This window comes from Nerophis ophidion, linkage group LG29, assembly GCF_033978795.1.
Source record: "Nerophis ophidion isolate RoL-2023_Sa linkage group LG29, RoL_Noph_v1.0, whole genome shotgun sequence".
NCBI lineage: Eukaryota > Metazoa > Chordata > Actinopteri > Syngnathiformes > Syngnathidae > Nerophis > Nerophis ophidion.
The window spans coordinates 8,586,947-8,605,025 of NC_084639.1; the positions used below are offsets into that span (position 1 = coordinate 8,586,947).

Sequence of the window (18,079 nt, forward strand, 5' to 3'; positions counted from 1 at the left end):
GAGTCCACGGATAAACTGCGGGTCGGGCAGGTGACATGACGAAAAAATAGATTTTAATTACATTCGGGCGGGTGGCGGTTGAATCATCCAGAAATATTTGATATACATGGTTCTGGGATCGGTATCCTTTGCCATTCAAAGAGCCATTTAAGACCCGTGTCACAAAGCAAAGAAGACAATAGGAGACGCTAATATTCTCTAGAATGACTAACGGCAGTCACCCAGATAATAAGCATTAGGGCGTGCTATGAAGTCATTGACTTTGTCACCTTCTACAGCATGTACGATCTGCTTGTCAGTCCAGCAACATGTTGTGTGTGGCTTCCGCGGCAACACGCACACGACTGCAAGGCATACTGGGTGACACAGAGTACACTAATGGTTGTGATATAAACAATTTTAACACTCTTAGTAATATGCGCCACGCTGGGAAGCCACACCAAACAAGATTGACAAACACATTTCGGGAGGACATCCTCCCAGTAACACAACATAAACGCAACACAACAAATACCCAGAATCCTTTGTATCCATGACACTACCTGACTATTTTATACACCTCGCTAGCAGCAAACCCCCCACACCCCCACCCCGTGCGTCGGTAAGGTTGGGGGGCGGGGGTGTAAAATATATTCAGGAAGTGTCATGGATACAAAGGATTCTGGGTATTTGTTGTGTTGCGTTTATGTTGTGTTACTGTGAGGATGTTCTCCCGAAATGTGTTTGTCAATCTTGTTTGGTGTGGCTTCACAGCGTGGCACATATTAGTAAGGGTTAAAGTTGTTTATGTCACGACCATCAGTGTAGTCTGTATCACCCAGTATGCCTTTCAATCTTGTACGTGTGATTGCGGAAGCTTCACACAACATGTTGCCAGACTAACAATCGGTGTGTACATGTTGTTGAAGGTGTCAAAGGCAATGGCTTCACAGCACACCCTTATTCTTGTCATCAGGATGAACGCCAATTGGATTATCGCCAGAACGTTAGCGGCTCCAATTGTCATTGTTACTCTGTGAAACGGGTTTAGACAGCTCTGTTAGTGGTAAAGGTGGCCAACCACTGATGTTTATTTCAGCGGGCGGGTGGCGGGCGGATGCGTTTCTGATAAAATGTTGGTTCGGGTGGACGGCGGGTGGATGAGGACTTTGGTGACGCGGTTGCGGATGATATAATTGCCTATCCGCGCATCTCTACTAGCTGGTGACTTTTCAAATGATGCTACATTAGCAGTGCTGCTACTTTTTGTAACAACGCTTTTGCCGCATTAATGTTATATTCCCGGTTGAAGCCAAACCACCGCCGGACGATGGACCTTGTGCCGTTTTTCTTGGGAATTAATTCTTCCTCCATTTGTTACCAGATTTGCACCTTCTTTATCTCGTATTACCACCCGCACCTCACCATTAGCACCACAGCTAACGTTACCATGTCGCTACCTCTCTGCTACAACGTTGTGTATGAAGGTGCACTTGTTTTTAGTCTCTGTGAGGAGAGACAAGAAAGAGTGGGAAACACATGTAGTCAATGTTCCCTCTAATTTTTCATGTGTGTGAGCAAACGCAAAAAACTCCTTGAGCATTCAGTGGAGCACATGTGAGCAACATCAGACGTGCACATTGAGGCCACACCTGTAGCACACCTGTCCCAAACCTGACTAAATAACGAGTTAAATTCCTTATTATTCTAATCAAATGACAGCAGTCACTTCCTTGTGATCATTTTCTAAAGTAAGTGTTTTGGCCCACTTACAATGACAAGAACAACAAATATTGTTTTTCAATGAGCTGTGTACTATATTGTGTGTCTGGGTGGGGGTCCTGCTTTGGAAATAACGTGTACCCCTTTCAGATATCGCACTTAGTTCCCATTAAAACATTCACATGTTGCACAATGACATGAAAGCACTGGATCATGTGAACATTGCTGTAACTTTCCGTTTGTAAAATATATATATTTTTATTAGTATTTCTTTAATATAATAACAGCATTTCAAGATTAATATGTATAAATTAAGATTCTTAATAAATGACAGTAAAATGAGCACATATTTGGTTGGTAACTCATAGTGTAACGACCTGGAATGACACATAATGCGCGGTGTTGGAAAGGTCCGACTTTTTGTGTGGCTGTAAACGCATCACTGGCTCAGTGCCATACGTGCATGTGTTGGCACAAGTGAGAAAGAGTGATCGCGGCTGCTGTTGATAAGACAGATGGAAAAGTTGGTTTTTGCCTGCTTTGTATGGCAGAAAATGACCAGCTTTGCTAGATAGAAATTGTTTAGCAATGTTTTTGGTCATGTGTTTATAGAGTTTGGCCCAATGAAGTGATCGATGGAATTCATGTCTTCCTCAAAGCGTCTCGACAGACGTTACAATAGTTGATCAGTGATAACAAAAACTGTTGTCTCTGTGGCCTCTTGTCGGCGGTTACTTTGAAAATTGCTTTATTTATTGTTTTTATTGGATTTTGTGCGCCACATAGATTTGCCGCAATTGCACAGGCGCGCACCTTAGAGGGAACGTTGCATGTAGTGTAATGCCCGCAGCTAAAAGCAACTGCGTGAGAACGTATACTCGAATACCCGAGATATATCGAGTACCGTATTTCCTTGAATTGCCACAGGGCATATCTCCCGTCCAAAGGCAAAACCCAGTAACTCAATTTTGGTCAAAACTGAGCTGATAATAATTTTGGAGTTCCGAGGTGATGTGTTTTACATTAGTGTATGCGATATTGTAATTTGTTCCGTAAGTAAGCTGTTAATCTAGCAACTACCACATAACCGCGTATATACAACAGAAAAACCTAGTATCTCAAGGGACCAATCGGAGCTTCTTTGTCAGTCGCCTTATTGTCTTTAATGAGACATTTGCACGAATGGGGGCCGACGGTCAAGCTGATTATGTGATATTATGGCACGAGGGGATATTTGGAAGATTGGCCCAGGACGTTGCAAGGACCTTCATTAAATGTATTGTTCTGGATTCTTCCCCTTGCATACTCTTTTGGGAAGATAACTGTGGAAGTCAAAATAAAAACTGGACGCTGTACAATGCTCTTGCCCAATGTGCAAATGCAGAATGGGGCCCACCCGAGATTGTGATAAAATATCTGGAGAAAGGGCACACGTTCATGAGAGCAGATTCAATCCATGGCTCGATCGGCAACAAAATGAAAGCTCAAGAAAACATCTATACGTTTGATGACTTTGTAGATCTTTGTAAGACAGCATCAAGATAGATTGGTTTTCCTTTGTTTTCTCAAAATTGGCGAGAAGTGAGTTACTAGGTTTTGCCTTTGGACGGGAGATATAGTATGCGCCTGCCTTGAATTACTGCCGGGTCAAACTCGCTTCCCAAAATAATTAGCGCACTCTTAGTATTACCGCCTGGTCAAACTCGTGACGTCACCAGTGACACTTCCCCTGTCATCATTTTCAAAATGGAGGAGGCTGATTTCAATACCGGTAATTTGAAATCGCATAAAGGGAAGAAGATTAAGAGCTATTCAGTAGGATTTAAGGTCCAAGCTTACATCACACTCAATTTTTTACTGAATACCTTTGGTAAGTACCGGAGTGAGAAGAGGTTTTAAAATACTTAGCGCATGCTTATTTTTACCGCATGCCTTTGGTAAGTGCAGGAGTGAGAAGAGGTTTTAAATTAATTAGCGCCCCAGCAGCAATTCAAGGAAATACGGTATATCAATATATCGCCCAGCCCTAGTTCAAAGTGTGCAAACATTCACTAAAATATGGACTTTTGTCAAGGCTGGAACCCATTATTCAATTATTATTCGATTTATGAACTAATTATGCTTGTAAATCATGAGTGTCAAACTCTGGGCCGCGGGCCACCCGCTGTGTAAATTCATTTGGCCCTTGAGGCAATATCAAATTAACATTAGAACTGGCCCACCAGGATTATACAGCGGCAGTGCCGCTGTAACACCACATTCACCGCTTATACTCATACTTGCCAACCCTCCTGACTTTCCCGGGAGACTCCCGAAGTTCAGTGCTCCTCCCGAAAATCTCCCGGGGCAACCATTCTCCCGAATTTCTCCCCGGACAACAATATTGGGGTCGTGCCTTTAGCGTTCTCCACAACCTGTCGTTACGTCCGCTTTTCCTCTATACATACAGCGTGCCGGCCAAGTCACATAATATACGCGGCTTGTACACACACACACACACACACACACACAAGTGAATGCAAGGCATATTTGATCAACAGCCATACAGGTCACACTGAAGGTGGCCGTACAAACAACTTTAACACTGTTACAAATATGCGCCACACTGTGAAGCCACACCAAACAAGAATTACAAACACAATTCGGGAGAACAACCGCACCGAAACACGACATGAACACAACAGAACAAATACCCAGAATCCCTTGCAGCACTAACTCTTCCGGGACGCTACAATATCCACCCCCGCTACCACCAAACCCCGCCACCCCCCAACCCCGACCACCTCATTATTTTATTTTCAAATTTATTAGCTAGTGGAAAAAAGTAATGTTGATATTTACATTAGAAGGCTGTAAATAGAAAAGAGGCATTACATTTTTTATTTAAATTTTATTTCTGTGATGTTTTTTTCGTTTGTTTTTTTGAAAGTTGATTTTGCACTATTAAGTTATATAAGCGTTGTTTAAGCAAATCAGAGTAACAAACTGAGCAATAATTAACGTTTTATTCATTCACTTTCTCTTGCTACGTCAAGGCTTGAATGTTTGATTCATTCCTTATTGTTATTTTACTTTCAAATGTATTGGCCTGTGGAAAAAGTTTATTTTGATATTTACATCGGAAGGCTGCAAATAGAAAATAGGCATTCAATTTTTATTTAAATTGTATTTGATATGTCATTGATATTTTTTAAATATTGTTTTTATTTGAAACTCAATTTTGCATGTCACTCTAAAGTTATATAAGCCTTGCTTGTTCAATATTCAATGCAAAACTTGTTTGGGTCCCTATTAAAATGTTCATTTGTTCAACCTTGGCCCGCGGCTTTGTTCAGTTTAAAATTTTGGCCCACTCTGTATTTGAGTTTGACACCCCTGTTGTAAATGGAGGTTCCAAAATATACTTGCCAATTAACGACCATGTGCTCAAAGAGGGCTATGTTTTCCAGTCTACTTTATTATGCATTCCAAATCATTTTAAAGGTTACCGAATGAAGTTGTTTTATAGTACATAATGAGTTTTCATATCTTGGAAACACAGTCTGTCTCCAATTATTGCCTGCTTACAATTAACGCCTCATCCTTTCTGCGGTTCAGGTAAATGAGTAGCAATTAAAGCATTCCCAATATATTATGTTAGTCAATGGAATGAGCACTGAGCTCAAAAGCAACATGGCTGTATTGGTGTTTAGAGTCAACACATATCAGGTCTCACCTTCATCCATGTCCCTGGAGAAGCGGGTCAGGATGCGTCCGAGAGGCGTCGTGTCAAAGAAGCGCATCGGGCTGCGGAGGAGTCGACGGAACAGCTTGTCGTGCAGCGCGGAGGCCGCCTTCACCGTGCACTGTCAACGCAAACAAACAACATTGCGAGAGTCGGTAAGTGGAAAAACCCACGGCTTCAAAAAGCATATGGACTCGTTAAGGCACAGTTTGTCACAATCCACACGCACAGCATGGCTATAGGAAGAATAGCTGTTTATATTCACTTCTGTCAAATCATCATTTACAAACCCCGTTTCCATATGAGTTAGGAAATTGTGTTAGATGTCAATATAAACGGAATACAATGATTTGCAAATCATTTTCAACCCATATTCAGTTGAATATGCTACAAAGACAACATATTTGATGTTCAAACCGATAAAACCTTTTTTTTTTTTTAGCAAATAATCATTAACTTTAGAATTTGATGCCAGCAACACGTGACAAAGAAGTTGGAAAAGGTGGCAATAAATACTGATAAAGTTGAGGAATGCTCATCAAACACTTATTTGGAACATCCCACAGGTGTGCAGGCTGATTGGGAACTTGTGGGTGCCATGATTGGGTATAAAAACAGCTTCCCCAAAAATGCTCATTCTTTCACAAGAAGGGATGGCGCGAGGTACACCCCTTTGTCCACAACTGCGTGAGCAAATAGTCAAACAGTTTAAGAACGACGTTTCTCAAAGTGCAATTGCAAGAAATTTAGGGATTTCAACGTCTATGGTCCATAATATCATCAAAAGTTTCAGAGAATCTGGAGAAATCACTCCACGTAAGCGGCATGGCCGGAAATCAACATTGAATGACCGTGACTTTCGATCGCTCAGACGGCACTGTATCAAAAACTGACATCAATCTATAAAGGATATCACCACATGGGCTCAGGAACACTTCAGAAAACCACTGTCACTAAATACAGTTCGTCGCTACATCTGTAAGTGCAAGTTAAAGCTGTACTATCCAAAGCGAAAGCCGTTTATCAACAACATCCAGAAACGCCGCCGGCTTCTCTGGGCCCGAGAGCATCGAATATGGACTGATACAAATTGGAAAAGTGTTCTGTGGTCTGACGAGTCCACATTTCAAATTGTTTTTGGAAATATTCAACATCGTGTCATCCAGACCAAAGGTGAAGCGAACCATCCAGACTGTTATTGACGCAAAGTTCAAAAGCCAGCATCTGTGATTGTATGGGGGTGCATTAGTGCCCAAGGCATGGGTAACCTGCACATCTGTGAAGGCACCATTAATGCTGAAAGGTACACACAGGTTTTGGAACAACATATGCTATTTATGGACGCCCCTGCTTATTTCAGCAAGATGCCAAGCCACATTCCGCACGTGTTACAACAGCGTGGCTTCGTAAAAAAAGATTGCGGGTACTTTCCTGGCCCGACTGCAGTCCAGACCTGTCTCCCATCGAAAATGTGTGGCGCATTATGAAGCGTAAAATACGACAGTGGCAACCCCTTTCCCAACTACTTTGGCACGTGTTGCAGCCATGAAATTGTAAGTTAATTATTTGCAAAAAAAAAAAAAAAAAAAAGGTTTATGAGTTTGAACATCAAATTTCTTGTCTTTGTAGTGCATTTAGTTGACTATGGGTAGAAAAGGATTTGCAAATCATTGTACTCCGTTTATATTTACATCTAACACAATTTCCCAACTCATATGGAAACTGGGTTTGTATAATGAGTGTCTTTGATGCTGGCATAAAGGTTGTGACCTTATGCTCAGGAGCCATTGAGCTATTTCAGCAGGTATTTCACATGGCCGCTGAGAGCAAATTAATTCTATCAATAGAATTTTCAACATTGCCACAGATGTCATCACAGCTCAGGTAGGGAGAGAAAAAAAAGAGAAATATCATGTCTTTTTTAACTGTTTCAAGTGGCATACATTAACAGAGGGACATAATCCCATGCAATAAGAGAGTGTCAGAAAGGGTTAGCTGGTAAAAAAAAAAAGACATGGCTCAAAATGAAACCCGCACATGTGCAGTCGTGCACCACCCGTCAGACAGTCTGATGCTGCGAGAAATGGCAGTTGACATATAAATTGATTTGGCCCACAGGCATTGTAGCAATATTAGCTTGGCGGTGCAAGCCAGGACAAATGACATCATTAAAAATAAGACAGGTGCACAATTAAACTGTACAAGCATATAAATGAATCTACATTTCAAAGACCATTCATAAAAAAACGATCTTCCACAGCAGGGGTTCATTCGCTTTTTGACCTCGGGGGCCAACATTTCCACTACAGATATTACAAATATTTTAAGGGTCAAGCGGTAGGAAATGGATGGATGGATAGTCATATTACTATTGATTTTACAAACCCTGTTTCCATATGAGTTGGGAAATTGTGTTAGATGTAAATATAAATGGAATATAATGATGTGCAAATCCTTTTCAACCCATATTCAGTTGAGTTGAGTTGAGTTTATACCAAAATGGATACATGGATGATACAGCAGAGGATTGGGAGAATGTCATGTGGTCAGATGAAACCAAAATAGAACCTTTTGGTATAAACTCAACACATCGTGTTTGGAGGAAGAAGAATACTGAGTTGCATCCCAAGAACACCATACCTACTGTGAAGCATGGTGGTGGAAACATCATGCTTTGGGGCTGTTTTTCTGCTAAGGGGACAGGACGATTGATCCGTGTTAAGGAAAGAATGAATGGGGCCATGTATCGTGAGATTTTGAGCCAAAACCTCCTTCCATCAGTGAGAGCTTTGAATGGTTGACCAAATACTTATTTTCCACCATAATTTACAAATACATTCTTTAAAATTCCTACAATGTGAATTCCTGGATTTTTTTTTTCACATTCTGTCTCTCACAGTTGAAGTGTACCTATGATGAAAATTACAGACCTCTGTCATCATTTTAAGTGGGAGAACTTGCACAATCGCTGGCTGACGAAATACTTTTTTGCCCCACTGTAATTAAATATATATCCATCCATCCATCCATTTTCTACCGCTTATTATATATGACTAAATAAATAAAAAATATATATATCATATTTTAATAATTACTCAATATTAAAAATATATTAATAAAAAAAAATATATATTACACATTTTTTATTTTTGATGGCGACTTATTCGAAAAATCTATTTTTGACACAATACCCAAATGTAAAACCACAAATATTTTTGGGGGGGATAATTTGAAATAGTATAATATAGGACATTTAAACATGCTTTTGGTGAAAATGGTAATAAAACAGCAGAAAAGTAAGCACGGGACCGTACATCATAATTGTAATCCTATACTTCATATTATAGATGGTTTTTTTATTATAATCATTTTTCTTTGTTGCTCTACTGGTTCCTAATGAGGCGTTCAGGGCCAGTTTAAACCCCTGGTTATGTAACCGAACATGGCTTGTCAGTTGTTGGGGTTGGAGGTCAAAAGCGTTGAAAAAAGTGCAGTGAAGAGGGCGCTCTTACCTTTACAAAAACCAAGCCTCTTATGGTCTTGAGAAGCAAAGCGGCGCCCATGGAGACAACGTAAACAATGGAATAGAACTGAATGTGAGGGTTGAGCGTCATGCTGTCCTCCACCTTCGTCTCATTTACTGAGATTAATGAAGCATTCTGGGAAGGGTTGAAGGGGTAGAAAGAGGAACAAATTAATATGGTTGAGTGAATCACTAACAAAGCAGAAAAAAAACGTGTTATTTTTTTTGGTCCCATGTTAGATTCCCATATAATTAATCCAGAAAGGTGTTTTTTGGTAAACAAAAAAGCTCATCACAATCAGTCAGCAATGTGGTGTTTTCTTTTGCGAGCACATTTCTCAACAACAACCACCTGCTTTGCAGCACATCTGCTGCCTTGCCGCCTGCGCTTGTTTTTAATTAAGCTTACCGCAGCGCAGTTACTTTTTTTAAATCACTCAGGTACAGATTAGTGCTCATTCCGCTGCCTCGGCTCATTGGAGCAACAGCTTTGTTTTGTTTGTTGTTTTTTTTCTTCTTTTTTTTTACCTGCTAAATTAAACGCTGAAGGACTTGTGGACGGTGTGTTGTTTTTCACTTGCAAAAATTATACAATTACCTGTCACAAAGCTCTTCTGGAAAAAAAAAACATGCTTTAATGATTTCTACACTGGCAAGTTCCCTACTATCAAACTGCTTTGTACAGAATGCTGATGCTCGAGTGCTGACTAGATCGAGAAGGCATTACATTTGTCCTGCACTAACTTAACTGCTATGGCTTTGTGTAGAACATTGAATTCAATTTAAAATGTTTACTCTGCTGTGCTCCAGAACTCTGCTGCTCGAGTGCTGACTAGAACTACACAAAATTATATTTCTCCTAGACTCGCATAAGTGCATTAGCTCCTTCTAAAAACTGAATTTAAAATCTTTTTTTCTGCTGTGCTTCAGAATACTGCTGCTCAAGCGCCAACTAGAACTAGATTACATTTCTCCACGAACTCACATAACAGCATTGTAACGCTACAAAACATTAAAATAAATCTGAAATATATTTTCTGCTGAGCTCCACAATGCTGCTGGTTGAATGCTGAGGAGAACAAGAAGATAGGACAATTCTCTTGTATCAGTTTAACAGCAATCACTCTCAGTAAAATATTTATTTAAAAATGTGTATTTCTTCTGCTGTGCTCTACAGTGCTGCTGCTCAAGAAGTGACTAGAACTCAAAGAGATGACATTGCTCCTGTCCTGCAACCAACATTATTTCCCTGTGAATATAGTCACGTCCCGGAAGATTTAGTGCTGCAAGGGGTTCTGGGTATTTGTTCTGTTGTGTTTATGTAGTTACGGTGCCGATGTTCTCCCGAAATGTGTTTGTCATTCTTGTTTGGTGTGGGTTCACAGTACGGCGCATATTTTTAACAGTGTTAAAGTTGGATTATTACGGATTATTTTGAACCCGATACCAATAATTTCTGATATTACATTTTAAAGCATTTATCGGCCGCTAATATCGGCCTCTCTAGTGTAAATTGATCTTGGTTCTGGACCTCCACAATAAAAGTCAAACTGAACTGAAACATGGCTAAGAACAAGCCAGGTGCATTTGCTCACCCCGCTTCCTTGATTAATCCAGTGACTAAGCCACCAGTTACTGAAAGCCACGCTGCCAGTAGTGCTGAGGAAGAAGAAGGCGTTAAGGAGGAAAACCACTGGCCCTCCCGCCGCTCGGATGTAGGCGGCGTACACGGACCACGCGACGGCGCCAGACCCCTTCTCTTCGGCTTTCATCAGTTGTTCTAGATCAAAGCAATGACTCATGAATGTATGAACAAGAGCACCGGGCTTCGCTCTAAAAGAAAAATCGCCGTTTTTGTTCTCACCTCCTTTTTTGCTCGGCATCTTCTGTTGGACACTGACCACATCCTCGACACGGCAAACCTTTTCTGCAGCCGCTTTGTGCTGCTTGTTTTTGAAATTCTCTTTCAACAGATTCTGAGGAACAAGGAGAGGAATAAAGAGGCGGCTTCTCCCAGTAAGTTACAACTGTACATGACAGCCGCGATAACAAAAACGCCCTTCGGCTCGTTAAAACAGAGATATCAGGGACAGGATCTTTAGCGGCCCACCAGTAAATCAATGAGACCTGTAAATAAGGGAAAAGCCTTGTATGCGTGAACATTTCCCAACAACTGGCCATGCCTCGGCAGGGGCTTATGAATTATTGAGCTTGTAATGCTATTTTGTCGCGGGAGGGAAGGTGCCTTATTGAAAAGAGTGCCGAGGGCCTTACCTCCTGTTGCATGCTGCTGAAAAGAGAAGCGTAGTCACGCTCTTTAGCCATTAGCTGAGCATGAGTGCCGTGCTCTGATATCTGGCCATCTTTCATCAGGATAATATCATCGCAGTCTGGCAGATACTGAAAACGACACAGAAAAGCAATATCGTAATGATTTAGCATTGTAGAGATTGGGGTAATTAAGGTGACCCCTCAGCGCGCCAGATGTCATTTAATCCAGTAAGGCAGTGGTTCTCCACCTTTTTTCAGTGATGTACCCCCTGTGAACATTTTTTTCATTCAAGTGAAGTGAATTATATTTATATAGCGCTTTTTCTCTAGTGACTCAAAGCGCTTTACATAGTGAAACCCAATAGCTAAGTTACATTTAAACCAGTGTGGGTGGCACTGGGAGCAGGTGGGTAAAGTGTCTTGCCCAAGGACACAACAGCAGTATCTAGGATGGCGGAAGTGGGGATCGAACCTGCAACCCTCAAGTTGCTGGCACGGCCGCTCTACCAACCGAGCTATACCGCCTAATCCAGCGTTTCTCAAAGTGTGGGGCGGGCCCCACTGGTGGGGAATAGAGAAATGACAGGTGGGGCGCGAGGAAGGGGAGGAAATTTCACTCGAATTTATTTTTATTTTTATATTATATTCTTAGATTTTTTTTTTTTTACAATGCTTTCATTTTCTATACACACTGTAAATGACTGTGATTCTGTCTGTGAAATCCACTATATAAATAAATGTAAATTACTTATTTTTCCTCTAGGCTTTACATTTCTCGGTAGGAGCGAAAGTTTGACAGACATAGCAACAGTAACTAATGGGGGCGGGGCTAAGCGGAACAATCTTTCACGCGGATGGGTAGCAGGCTAATGTGTGGACCACAATTACACAAAATGGATACATTTTTGACTCGCAACTCAAAGGTCGTCGAGCCAGAGCCAGCGCCTGCAGAGAAACAAAAAAATATGACGGGCTTGATCAACCAAAAAGCCAACCGAAAAGAAAATATGATGAAGGGTATCTTGCTCTTAGATTCACGGCAACAGTGGTGGGGGCAGAGGAGAGACCCCTGTGTGTTCTGTGTCTAAAACCGCTAGCAGCAGACAGCATGAGACCCAACAAATTAAAAAAACATTTTGAGACCACAAATCCCAATCACGTCAATAAGCCACTTGATTTCTTTCAAAGAAAACTGGCAGAGTAGTTATTTTATTCATTATTGAACTTGATGCAAGTTATACCACAGCTGCACAGTTATTTGATTTATTATTGAAGTTGATGTTATTTCATGTTATTGAGGTTTAATGTATACAACTTGAATGTTTCCTGATGTTCAATAAATTTGAAAATGTTAAGCTTGGCATTAGCGTTCTGTTGGGCGATGGGGGCAGGCGGGGCTTGAAAAACTCCCCCTTGTCCAAAGTGGGGGATGACAAAAAAAGTTTGAGAACCACTGCCCTAATCAGAGCAAAGGATTTTATGTTGAAAAAAAAAAGAGATCAAGAAGTAAAATACAGCACTATGTCATCAATCAATCAATCAATCAATGTTTATTTATATAGCCCTAAATCAATCAATCAATCAATCAATGTTTACTTATATAGCCCTAAATCACTAGTGTCTCAAAGGGCTGCACAAACCACAACACAAACCACAACGACGTCCTCGGTAGAGCCCATATAAGGGCAAGGAAAACTCACCCCAGTGACAATGATGACTCTGAGAAACTTTGGAGAGGACCACATGTGTGGGCAACCCCCCCCCCCACTAAAAACATCATATTGCAGTATAGTACATGGTAATTGGGATTTGTTATATATTGTATATCAATCAATCAATCAATGATTATGTATATAGCCCTAAATCATTAGTGTCTCAAAGGGCTGCACAAACCACAACAACATCCTCGGTAGAGCCCACATAAGGGCAAGGAAAACTCACACCCAGTGGGACATCGGTGACAATGATGACTATGAGAAACCTTGGAGGACCGCATTTGTGGGCAACCCCCCCCTTTCTCGGGCAGGGGTCGGCAACCCGCGGCTCCAGAACCGCATGCGGCTCTTTGGCAACTCTGATGCGGCTCAGCTGCACAATCGCCGACCCCCCAGATTCTTGCGTGGAGATCCTCCCAGACATCACCCGGAGTCAACGTTCTCCAATTTTCACTCGGATTACAATATTAAGGGCGTGTCGTGATGATATTTCTCTTAACGTCCTCTTGAACGTCATCGCGCCCGCCATTCACGGAATGCTATTTGCGTCCTCTTGAACGTCATCACGCCCGTCATTCACGGAATGCTATTTGCGTGCCGACTGGACACATGCATTTCGCTGCTTCTATCGGCACATGTATGAGATTGCAAGGCATACTGGGTGACGCAGAGTACACTGACGGTTGTGATATAAACAACTTTAACACTCCCACACAAAAGAATGACAAACACATTTCGGGAGAAAATCCTCACAGTAACACAACATAAATGCAACACAACAAATACCCAGAATCCTTTGCAATCATGACACTTCCTGACTATGTTATACACCCCGCGAGCATCAAACCCCCCCCCCCTCCCTGCGTGGTTGAGGTGGGCGGGGTTTGGTGCTCGCGGGGTGAATAACATAGTCAGGGGTGTCATGAATGCAAAGGATTCTGGGTATTTGTTGTGTTGCGTTTATGTTGTGTTACTGTGAGGATTTTCTCCTGAAATGTGTTTGTCATTCTTCTTTTGTGTGGGTTCACAATGTCGCGCGTATTAGTAGGAGTGTTAAAGTTGTTTATATCACAACCGTCAGTGTACTCTGTGTCACCCAGTATGCCTTCCAGTCGTGTGCGTGCATCCCCGGAAGCCTCTCACAACATGTTGCTGGACTGGCGAGCAGTTTGTACATGTTGTAGAAGGTGTTTAAGGCAATGGCTTCATAGCATGCCCTTATTCTTGTCATCTGGGTGACCACCAGCAGATATTGGCGAAAATAGTTGCGGCTCCCATTGTCTTCCTCATTTTGTGAAACGGGTCGAAATGGCTCTTTGAGTGGTAAAGGTTGCCGACCCCTGCTCTAGGGGAACCGAAAGCAATGGATGTCGAGCGCGTCTAACATGATACTGTGAAAGTTCAATCCATATTGGATCCAACAAAACCGTGAGAGTCCAGTCCAAAGTGGATCCAACACAGCAGAGAGAGTGTCGTCCACAGTGGAGCCAGCAGGAAACCACCTCAACCACAATGTTGTGGAGAGTCATAAAGGACTGTATGGTTCTATAAATGTAGTCTCATTCGCCCCCGGGGCGTCGGTCAGGACACAATGTACAGGACAGTTTGTTTGGCATATGGCAGTTTACTTGTTTAGTAGGCAGGTTGACAGGCATGGCAGGTTACATTGGATTACATTGTATAACAGTGCAAAATATTGCTCATTTGTAGTGGTCTTTCTTGAACTATTTGGAAAAAAGATATACAAATAACTAAAAACTTGTTGAAAAATAAACAAGTGATTCATTTATAAATAAAGATTTCTACACATAGAAGTAATCATCAACTTAAAGTGCCCTCTTTGGGGATTGTAATAGAGATCCATCTGGATTCATGAACTTAATTCTAAACATTGCTTCACAAACAAAAAAATCGTTAACATCAATATTTATTGAACATGTCCACAAAAAATCTAGCTGTCAACACTGATTATTGCATTGTTGCATTTCTTTTCACAGTTTATGAACTTACATTTATATTTTGTTGAAGTACTATTTAATAAATATATTTATGAAGGATTTTTGAATTGTTGCTATTTTTAGAATAATTTAAAAAAATCTAACGTGCCCCTTGGCATACCTTCAAGTACCCCCAATGGTACGCGTGCCCCCATTTGAGAACCACTGCTATACATCAATACATGACGACAGCATTAGACCATTTTAAAATCCATCAGGGTTTTGATAGAAACAACACATTGGTGGGCTCAAAAGCTTGGGACTATTGCTTCAAGGCCTACTGAAACCCACTACTACCGACCACGCAGTCTGATAGTTTATATATCAATGATGAAATATTAACATTGCAACACATGCCAATACAGCCGGTTTAATTTACTAAAATAAAATTTTAAATTTCGCGTGGAGTTTCCTGTTGAAACGCGCGTTTGTGACGTTATTGGTTGGAGAGGACATATTGGCCCAGCACCACTTATGGCTAAAAGTCATCTCTTTTCATCGCGCAATTACACAGTATTTTGGACATCTGTGTTGCTGAATCTTGTGCAATTTCTTCTTCAATTAATAATGAAGAAGTCAAAGTAGAAAGATGGAGGCTGGAAGCTTTTAGCCTTTAGCCCCACAAACACATGGTGTTTCCTTGTTTAAAATTCCCGGAGGTGAAGCTTTACTATGGAACAGAGCGGTCAAGCGAACATGGATCCCGACCACATGTGAACCGGTGGTTTTCGGTGAGAAAATTGTGGTATAAAGTCGCCTCTTAACGGAGATCAGCGGAGCTTCTGTCCTGCTGCAGCTTCGTGACTTCCCTCAGAGACTGGCGTCAACACACCCGTGGACGCACCCCTCCGACTATTAGGTACTATTTAACTCACTAAAACAATAGAAATTATCCCAGAATTATCCTAGTAAATGTGTCTAAAAAACATCTGAATCGCTCCCAATGCAATCGCCTTTTTTTTATTTTTTTATTTTATTTATTTATTTATTTTTTTAGTCCTTCACTCTAAATTTCCTCATCCACAAATCTTTCATCCTCGCTCAAATTAATGGGGAAATTGTCTCTTTCTCGGTCCGAATAGCTCTTGCTGCTGGAGGCTCACATTATAAACAATGTGAGGATGTGAGGAGCCCTCACACCGGTGACGTCACGCGCACATCGTCTGCTACTTCCGGTAAAGGCAAGTCTTTTTTTATTAGTGACCAAAAGTTGCGAACTTTATCGTCGATGTTCTCTACTAAACCTTTTCAGCAAAAATATGACAATATCGCGAAACGATCAAGTATGACACATAGAATGGACCTGCTATCCCCGTTTAAACAAGAAAATCTCATTTCAGTAGGCCTTTCAATCTAATTTGCTTTAGACTGATTGTCAAGCATTTTGTTGCTTCTGCTTACCTGCAGCTGGTGGGTGACAAAGATCACCGTCTTGCCTTTGGCGGAACCCCGTATGACCTTATTGAAGATGTGCGAGCCCACGCAGGCGTCCACGGCGCTAAGGGGGTCATCCAGGAGCAGAATGGGCCGCTCGCTGTAAATAGCCCGAGCCAGGCTAATTCTCTGACGCTGTCCCCCGCTCAGATTTGCTCCTCTCTCCCCGATCTGCAAAGGCATTTTCAAATGGGCACCGCTCCTCCTGCCATTTCAGGGAACGTCTGTTGACAGCCCAGGAAGAAAGAATTGTCTGATACCTCTGTCATGTCCCCATAGGGCAGCTCGGCAAGGTCGGGGAGAAGACAGCAGGCCTCCAGGACATCATTATATCTAAAGGAGAAACAGCCAGGTTATATTTGTGATCACTTTTGGCTCACACGCTATCATGACTTACTTGTCTTTCTCATACTCCTGCCCGAACAGGATGTTCTCCTTCAACGAGTCATTGAGGATCCAGGCTTGTTGGGAGACATAAGCAAAGCCGCCGCTGACTGCCACGTTGCCTTCTAAAAGGGTCATCTGTGGCACACATTGCAGGTCCTTAATCGAGCGCAGCAACACATGGAATTTATATAAATCTCCATTCAGTTCTCCTCCTCAGCCTTCCCGGTAAGGTCTATTCAGGTGTACTGGAGAGGAGGCTACGCCGGATAGTCGAACCTTGGATTCAGGAGGAACAGTGTGGTTTCCATCCTGGTCGTGGAACTATGGACCAGCTCTGTACTCTCGGCAGGGTTCTTGAGGGTGCATGGGAGTTTGCCCAACCAGTCTACATGTGCTTTGTGGACTTGGAGAAGGCATTCGACCGTGTCCCTCAGGAAGTACTGTGGGGAATGCTCAGAGAGTATGGGGTATCGGACTGTCTGATTGTGGCGGTCCGCTCCCTGTATGATCAGTGCCAGAGCTTGGTCCGCATTGCCGGCAGTAAGCCGGACACGTTTCCAGTGAGGGTTGGACTCCGCCAAGGCTGTCCTTTGTCACCGATTCTGTTCATAACTTTTGTGGACAGAATTTCTAGGCGCAGTCAAGGCGTTGAGGGGTTCCGGTTTGGTGGCTGCAGGATTAGGTCTCTGCTTTTTGCAGATGATGTGGTCCTGATGGCTTCATCTGGCCAGGATCTTCAACTCTCACTGGATCGGTTCGCAGCCGAGTGTAAAGTGACCGGGATGAGAATCAGCACCTCCAAGTCCGAGTCCATGGTTCTCGCTTGGAAAAGAGTGGAGTGCCATCTCCGGGTTGGGGAGGAGACCCTGCCCCAAGTGGAGGAGTTCAAGTACCCCAGATTCGTATTCACGAGTGAGGAAAGAGTGGATCGTGAGATCGACAGGCGGATCGGTGCGGCGTCTTCAGTAATGCTGACGCTGTATCGATCCGTTGTGGTGAAGAAGGAGCTGAGCCGGAAGGCAAAGCTCTCAATTTACAGGTCGATCTACAAACCCTCACCTATGGTCTTGAGCTTTGGGTTATGACCGAAAGGACGAGATCACAGGTACAAGCGGCCGAAATGAGTTTCCTCCGCCGGATGGCGAGGCGCTCCCTTAGAGATAGGGTGAAAAGCTCTGCCATCCGGGAGGAGCTCAAAGTAAAGCCGCTGCGCCTCCATATCGAAAGGAGCCAGATGAGTTGGTTCGGGCATCCGGTCAGGATGCCACCTGAACGCCTCCCTAGGGAGGTGTTTCGGGCACGTCCGACCGATAGGAGGCCATGGGGA

At 42.5% G+C, this 18,079-nt stretch overlaps 1 protein-coding gene across 3 annotated transcripts in view; it reads right to left on the reverse strand.

Moving 5' to 3' along the window:
- The window catches only part of wu:fb13g09 (ATP-binding cassette sub-family C member 5), a 112,854-nt gene that overhangs the window by 33,441 nt on the left and 61,334 nt on the right, over nucleotides 1-18,079 (reverse strand). For all 3 annotated transcript variants that reach the window (XM_061892126.1, XM_061892125.1, XM_061892124.1), the window contains exons 12-19: nucleotides 16,763-16,887; nucleotides 16,626-16,698; nucleotides 16,333-16,536; nucleotides 11,223-11,348; nucleotides 10,813-10,924; nucleotides 10,544-10,728; nucleotides 8,938-9,084; nucleotides 5,417-5,546 (exon numbers count right to left, since the gene is read on the reverse strand). In XM_061892126.1, coding sequence (XP_061748110.1) covers nucleotides 5,417-5,546; nucleotides 8,938-9,084; nucleotides 10,544-10,728; nucleotides 10,813-10,924; nucleotides 11,223-11,348; nucleotides 16,333-16,536; nucleotides 16,626-16,698; nucleotides 16,763-16,887 — 1,102 coding nt within the window. The remainder of the gene's footprint in view (nucleotides 1-5,416; nucleotides 5,547-8,937; nucleotides 9,085-10,543; nucleotides 10,729-10,812; nucleotides 10,925-11,222; nucleotides 11,349-16,332; nucleotides 16,537-16,625; nucleotides 16,699-16,762; nucleotides 16,888-18,079) is intronic.